Source organism: Galeopterus variegatus, unplaced genomic scaffold (genome assembly GCF_000696425.1).
Source record: "Galeopterus variegatus unplaced genomic scaffold, G_variegatus-3.0.2 Scaffold17599, whole genome shotgun sequence".
Lineage (NCBI taxonomy): Eukaryota > Metazoa > Chordata > Mammalia > Dermoptera > Cynocephalidae > Galeopterus > Galeopterus variegatus.
This window is the reverse complement of record NW_007743710.1, coordinates 10,325-18,289: the sequence shown is the minus strand read 5'-3', so window position 1 is coordinate 18,289 and position 7,965 is coordinate 10,325. Positions and strand designations below refer to the sequence as shown.

The following is a 7,965-nucleotide window of genomic DNA, read 5'->3' as shown; positions in this document are numbered from 1 at the left end:
GGCATGTTTTCAAACTTTTTAAAATGGAGATATAGATTTTTAGTCTTGCTTTTTTTGGTTGCACATCAGTGTGTTTTTGAAATTTACCTATGCAGAGCTGGCCAGTTAGCTCAGTTGGTTAGAGCATGGTGTTACAACACGAAGATCAGGGTTCTGATCCCCATACCAGCCAGCCATCCAAAAAAAAAAAAAAAAAAAAAAACCAAAACAGGATATGCATTATGCATGTTACTAGATATTGCCAAATTGTTATGTAAAGAAAATTTCAATGTCTCATATTCAAGTTTCAAAATTAAAGGACATGAAACTAGTTCTATACAGCCAGAGAGATAACATGTTCATGGACAAGATGACAATGTCAAAATTCTCCAAGCTAATTTCCTCTAACCGTCCCCAAATTTAATAAGATTTCAGTCAATGTCAATGTAATTTTAGTTAAAAGAGCAGCAGTATTTTTAAAACAGAACCTGACAAATTGATTCTAAATTTGTAAGGAAGCATAAAGGTCTGCGAATAGCTGGGATAAATTTGAAAAAAGAAACAAAGAAGGGAGAGTAGCTCCATTAGACACTGAGGTATACTACAAATTGTAGCAATAAAAAAATAAGATGTACTGGTTCAGGAAAAGACAAATAGACCAATACAACGGAACAGAAAGCTCAGAAACAACTCCTCTGTTCATTGGAAATTGGTATATTAGAGGTGGCACCACGAATCAGTGGGAACAGATGGATTGTTTAAGTAGACGGAGTTGGAAAAATGGCTTACCATTGGGGAAAAATAAGGTCGGTTGTCTTCTTCACACTAGATGAAGACATTAATGTGGACAATAAATTTATATAACTAGTGGGAACAAATGTATATGAAACAATTTATATAACTAGTGGGAGCACACACGTATTTATGATCTCGTGGTGGTGAAAAAGACTTTAAAAACATAAAATACAAAGTGAAAAACTGGAGGCCTTGGTCCACGGCTAGATGAGATAACTAAGAGTTAAATGGATTAGAAGGAAAGAGTCAAAACCGTTATTTTCAGACGTAAAATAAGTTTTCTACACAGTCAACCTACGGAATCAACAAACTATTAGAATTAGTGAAGCAAAATTGTTGAATACAACACTAACACAAAAATCAATAATTTTTATAATTTTTAAAAACAACATTTCATAATAGTAATGCAAGCCATATAAGTATCATAGCCTCCCCCAAATGTACAAATCTTATGAATAACTAGTTTTGGTTTTTTTCTTATAAAATATTTCAGGTCTACAGACAAGTGCTCTAAGTAACCTAATGAATAATTGTATGCCCACCACCCAACCGTATCAAACCTTATCTTTTAACAAATATGATTTAGTTTTCCCCTAGGAAATAAAATATTTTGATATTCACACACCTAAATTATCTGGACCGCCCTAAAATTAGAAGTATTAGAGATCTGCAAATACAGTGTAACTCGTTTGTTTTTCTATTTCATACTCAACCAAGAATGCCCTGCCTATCTAAAACACTAGTTCAATGCATAGCAAATGAAACCAAGCCCCATGGGATTTATCTGTTGGGAAAGTCTCCGCCTGGTGGAAAGGTCATTGAGTGAAGGGACTGAGCACCAGGGCCTGAAGCACCAGCTGTGAAAGTTGTTAGACAAGTTCATTCAACTGTGTGCCAGTTTTCTCAGCCACAAAATGAGAAAAATAAAATAAGTCCTATGTATTTCATAGGTTTGTTATAAGGTTCAAATGAAGATGTGTATTTTCGGAAAAAAAAAAAGCTTTACAGCATTCTGTGATGTTTGACAAGTGTTACAATGAGCATGTGTTGCATATAGTTTTTGGAAGGGTTGAAAGAGTATTCATGGCTTAATCTCATTTGTGTTATAAAAAAAAAAGCTATATATACTTGTATTCAAAACTGACAGGGTACACAAAAAGTTGACACCAGTGATTAACTACAGGTGGCAAGGGGAAGTGTTAAGTGGGTGAAGAGAGGTTTTTTACTTATACACTTTGAAAATGATTGAGTTTTTTTTCAGCCATGAGCATATACTACTTTTATAACAAACACTAGGCAATACTATTACTACTAGGTTGGACTACCAAGCCATTTGGTTTTTCTGGATCAGACACACTCAGACAGGTGCTTCTGCTCACCGCACTAGGGGACGGAAGAAACCAAGTAGTCTGCTTTCTTTTATATCAGAGACCTTATTATATCAAGAGGTCTTTGATATAAAAGAAACAGTTAAATTAGGAGTAATTATTCACATCACAATGATTCATGTTACAATTTTGTAGTAAAATTTACATATGGTAAAAGCTCTTACAGTGCCTCTCAAAACATCTGACCCACACTTCAGGAGCAGGGCTCATGCGATAACAAAGGTGCTCTTGTACACAGAGTATCGTCTTACACTAGAGGGAACCTGGATTAGGGATGAGGGCAGAATTCTTCAGGGGTTGGCAGTGTGAGTGTTCAACCTGAGAGAAGAAATAACTAGAACCAGAACAGGTGGGTATGGGGAGAACTATCACCGTTACAAGGATTTATACCTCGCTTTGTAAAGTTATTTTAACCTGTGTTTGTTTCCGTGTCCAGATGATAACTGTAGTAATAATTAATATTTGAGAAGTTAAACCTGAACAAAAGCCTCATTTTATTAGACAACGTGGTCTGGTGATTGTCCCACTGTCATCAGGGAAGTCCTGTGTCAAAGAAGGAACAGGATTGTGTCTTGGTCACAGAGGGATCAGAAGCCATCCTCTCTGAGACCCCCCACTCCCACCTACGTAAGCCCTAAATTGTCACAGCAGACAGATTCCACTGGATTTAAGCTTTTCCTTCAGCTTCATCAGCACTAATTAGACACACATGAAATACAGAAGTCTGTGGGTTGCATGCTTTATTAGGACATTTTCCACAAGTCTAGAGAAATGACCTGAAGGGAGTCAAAAAGGAAGGGGTCTTGGGGCCCACTTAGGGCTAATGACGAGGCCCTAAACCCCACGAAGGTGAAGGCCTCTACAGGTGTGTGTCAAAAAAAACAAACAGTGAACTGTATAAATCAGTGCAAGCCCAGGAAATCCTGGTTTTTCCCTGTGATAATTATTTTCAAGCTTTAAATTTTTTATTTGAGATTTTTCTTTCAAAAGCACACTGGCTCCCAGCTTTGCTGATGTCCGAGGCACAGCCTAGCCTGCCTCTGGTTCTCCACCAGCAGGTGCAGAGAAGGCCGGAGCTTCACCAGGAGGATCAGGACATCTGGGAGCTGAAGGGCATGAGGTAACTAAAGTGAACACAACCACCGTTCGGGATTCTGAGCTCTTCTGTCCTCCTGCCTCACTTGGGCACACTGAGTCGTCCAAGGCCACGCGGCTGGCCAGGAGCGGATCTGGATCCCCAGGCACCGCTCTCTCCACTACACCGCCCTTTCGCGTGCTCCACCTCAGCCTTTCAAAGTAAGGCAGGAACCTTTTTTCCAGACGGCAAAGAAAGGGAAGACTTTGCCAGAGAAAGAGGCGGCGAAGGTGAAGATGGGCGCCTGCGTCTCGGTGTTGAGGAGGGTCACGCGCCCGGCCTCGTAGTCCAAGGCGACGCCCACGCCGCGCGGGATCTCGCTCAGCGGCAGGTCGGTGCCCGGGGAGGTGCTGGCCCAGCACTGCTGGTGCGACATGATCACAGCCCAGACGCCCTCCTCGGCGCTCAGGCCCATCTCGCCCTTCCTCCTCACCCCCTCCGCGGCCACCCCCACCGTGCAGCCGCCGCCGTCGCCCAGCTGCACCTCCACCTGCCAGCGGTGGCGCCCCGAGGAGAAGCCCGGGGAGCCCAGCACCGCCGGGAGGCCGTCGAAGCGCAGGGGACCGTCGGGCAGGTGCTCCTTCTGCCGGGTGTACCTCACCGACTTCCTGTCTTCGGAGAGGACCAGGCTCCGGCTGGCGGTCTGGGGGTCCAGAGTGATGACCACTAGAAGGAGGAGAGCGGGACATCAACGGAGCTGGCGGCAACCAAAAATGCCCCTGCAGAGGGTAATGATGTGAGTGGGAAGCAGAAAGAACACAGGCCTTGAGCAGCCTGCCATAGGCCCGCTTCTCTGAACCTCAGTTTCCCCTTCTGTTCCATGAGGACAGATGATGACAGCTTTTCTACCTGACCAGCAGGTAGTGTTGTGAGGATGTTTTGAAAATTGTACAACATTTGTTCAAGTCAATAAAGAGTCTGGCACAATTCTGGGTAAAAACCAAGGGCTTGATAAATTTTTTGAATGAATAATATCTGTCCAAGTAGCTAACATAAATTGAACACTTACTATGTGCCAGGTATTATACACTCTTTGCATGTATCAATGCACTTAATCTTCACAGCTATTAATGGGGCAGGTGCTATTATTTTTTTCTATTTAAAGATGAAGAAACTGTGGGACAAAGAGGCTTAATAACTTTCTCAGTGTTTTATAGCTAGCAAGAACTAAAACAGAGAACCTAAGCAATCGGGATCCAGATTTCACCCATTTAGTTGTTCTGTTTGCTGCCATGGATTGAATGCATCAATGAAAAAAAAAAAAATGGCTCCTGAAACCCCCAGCTGTTTACCTGAATCTGTTTCCAGATGATGCACCAAGTTTTCTGAGGAAGCAGAGATAGAAAGAAAGATCTGTGACTTATTATTTTTCACGGGCTGTCGCAAGGGCAGGGTGTCCTCGGCAAAATGTCAGGATAGGGATGGGAGAAGTCTCAGCTTCTGCTATGGTCTAATGGGAGAGATGTGGTCCTTGTCTTCCCAGACTCAGTCCAGCACCTGTCCTTGGGGAGCGAAGGAGATTCTCTAGGGAATGGCTCCCTGAGTACACTGAGATCACTAAGGGAAGGCTTTGAGGAAGGAAGACACCTTGAGCCTGGTTTTGAAGGTGGGGGAAGATGGAGATGGGTGGTAGGCAAGCGGGCAACTAATGGGAATAGGGAAAGCTGCGGCCCCCACCCCTTTACCTGAGAACGTCCTCATCATCTCTGGGAGGGTGAGTATTTTCCTGTGGAGACCGCGGATCTTCTTGACAAGGTCAGGAGAAATGGCCTCTGGACTCACAAAAGTCTTCATTTCACACCTGCAGACAAGTTGGTAACAAGTTCGGTCCAAATTCCAAAAATAATGTTTGGGTGATGCAGACTAAGTGAGGCTAAAATCAGACTAAAGAATGGTCTTGGTCTCTGTGGTGAATAATTAGATTTAATATCATTTCTTTACCTTTGCTGGAAATATATAGTTACTAAAGCAATAGTCATTTAAGTTAAACCTAAGAGGAACTAATGGTAACCTCCGAATTGGAGGTAGGCTCTAAGGAGAATGTTGGGTCCACGGTGGCTGAGGCAGAAATCATTACCTCTATTCGTCTCTAGAGGGCAATAGGGTACCATTTGAAAAACAGCCTTAAATTTTTCTAATTTGTGTGCTGATCTTTATAAGAGGAAAAGGGCTAGGAGGGAAGAAAAAAGATGAAAGAAAATATATATTGCAGTGAAAAATCCCCTGGTTCTGGTCCCATCCTAGTCCTCTTTAGTCACTAGCTGTGTGACCCTGAGCTAGCACTTTACCATCTGGGTCTCAGCTTCTTCATCAGACTGGAGGATCTCCAAGGCCCTTCTAGATCTAAATTTCTAACACTCTTTGAAAAGTATGTTTGGAGACACTTCCTCATTTACGGACACCTGGGTTTATCCCCTCCTACCCATGAATGGGCACAAAGCATATGGCAAGTGTGCCCTAGTCCTTATGGCTCTTTTCATCTCAGCGCAGACGGCTAATGCAGACAGCAGAGAGGAAAGGAAAGGGACTTGCATTTATGTACAATGCCTCCCAGCTCCTGGTGGCTGTCCTTTTATAGTAGCGTTTTAAAATTCCAAAGGAAACAGGGGAAGTTGAGTGGGAAAAAGGAATGAAAGAACAGGCTGGTCTTCTCAGGTTCCATGCTTACCATAGTCTATAGCAAATATTTCCCCTTTGAATTACATTTTAAATAGTATTAGATACTGACTCAAGGACTAATAATTTCATGTATTAAATAGATGTTCTTGGATCCCCCTAAAAACATGATTATTATTTATAACTTCACTTCTACAAAAAAAAAAAAACGTGTCACCAATACCAACCAATCAGTTTAAGAACGAACCTTTAGAACACAAACCTTTCGTGAGTCTGGATTGTTTGTGTGTAAGGAATGAGACAGAGTGTCTGTCAGAGTCTTCTGCTTTTCTGAGTAGCCATCCATGGGGGGAGTGGGCGGCAGTGAGCGCCTCTCCCCCTTGGTCTCAATATCAAGTAGAAAGGAGGTGGGATGGAGAACGGGCCCTACCTGCTGTGGTTGACTCTGACATCCTACAAAAGAAAGACAAGAACATGCATTTAGATTCCACCTGTCCTTCCTGTCAGGGATTCCGTACATCATTTTTTCCCTAAAATATCAGCTAAAACTTTCCTCCTCCAGAGAGATGTATCTATTTATCACCTACTCATTAGACTTTTCTTTTACATCATGCCTCCTTACTAATTTGGGACTCTGTAGTCCGTTCATTTGTGCTGGCTTCTCTGTCTCAGCCTTATCCTGGGGGTGGGTTTTGCTTCCAAGAAGAGGTGATGGGCCAGCCCGTGGGTCACTCGGGAGAGTGTGGTGCTGATAACACCCAGGCCACAAGTTCGGATCCCATAGCTCACTGGGAGAGCGTGGTGCTGACAACACCAAGTCAAGGGTTAAGATCCCCTTACTGGTCATCTTAAAAAAAAAAAAAAAGATGTGATGGAGGCCTTGAGGTATCAGCCAGACCTGATGTGAAATAGGATTACATAATGTTCTTTCTGCCAGGGACCATGCTAAGCATTTTACATGGATTGTTTCTTATAATTTTTGCAATTACTCTATGAGGGAGGTGCTTTTATTATCCCCATATTTAGAGAAATTAAGAGATTCACCCAAGTCACACAATTGGAAGAGCCGACACTCAAACCTAAGACTGTCTGACATCAAAGCCCTTAACATGAACACAGTGTATGACTTGGGTAAGTCACCCAGGCTCTCTGGGTTTACATCCCCATAACCTCTCTGGGCCAGAAGAGTCAGGTAACTATCAGTCCCTCCCATTAGAAATAATCTCCACTTTCCTTTCCTGCCTCTCTCCAGCATCTTGCAGTCCACAGCATGGCACCCCCTTCCTGTGGAACCCCTCTCTTCTCCTATGAGGTGGTGGGGTGTCTCTCACTTGTAGAAGCTCACTTGCTGACTGTTTACACTTCTCCTCCAGCTCCTTGACCTGGGCTCCAAGACGAGTGACCTCCTCAGACACCTTTGTGTGGTAGTCATCCCTCTCCTTCCGGATCTCCTGCTCCAGTTCCCTCAGCCTGTCCAGCAGGAGACACTGCTGTTCCCACAGCTCCTGCTGCAGCCTCTCAAAAGCTGCTTCTACCTGTTGCTTCTTGCTTTCAATCTGAGTCTGCAAGAGATAGAAAGACAGATGTGCTTAAGGAGGGGCTCAGAGAGCACAGTTCCAGGAGGATCATCTATGAATTTACTGTTGATTAAGAGGGATGAAGAGTAACTAATTCCAAGATTTATTCCTCCAAATAATACTATGATAGAAGTAGATAGGTCTCAGAATGACCTTGCCAGTGATAAGGGCTGTGCTATTGTCTTAGCCAGAGATTCACATAATACTGTATTATGCTCTCAGAACAATGCTGAACTTTTAAAACATTCTTCCACATCTACTATACCATCTTAATCCTACCATGCATTCTTAGAGTTAAGTGGAGATGATTATAGTCATTTATGAGAGAGCAATTGAGGCAAAAGAAAGCTCTGATTAGAGTCAACAAAACTTAGTGAAAGGGTGTATGATGTTGATCTTAGCCATTGAGGTCACTCGTATAGGGCATACTTTTTTTTTTTTTTTTTTTGTCTTTTTCCATGTCCGGCAACGGATC

At 43.0% G+C, this 7,965-nt stretch overlaps 1 protein-coding gene across 1 annotated transcript in view; it reads right to left on the bottom strand.

Annotated features, from left to right (window-relative positions):
- Window positions 1-3,445: 3,445 nt before the first annotated feature.
- Window positions 3,446-7,965, bottom strand: part of LOC103582728 (tripartite motif-containing protein 15-like) — a 7,163-nt gene continuing 2,643 nt past the window's right edge. Inside the window, exons 3-7 of the mRNA XM_008564249.1 lie at window positions 7,245-7,501; window positions 6,344-6,366; window positions 4,983-5,098; window positions 4,590-4,622; window positions 3,446-3,963 (exon numbers count right to left, since the gene is read on the bottom strand). Coding sequence (XP_008562471.1) covers window positions 3,446-3,963; window positions 4,590-4,622; window positions 4,983-5,098; window positions 6,344-6,366; window positions 7,245-7,501 — 947 coding nt within the window. The remainder of the gene's footprint in view (window positions 3,964-4,589; window positions 4,623-4,982; window positions 5,099-6,343; window positions 6,367-7,244; window positions 7,502-7,965) is intronic.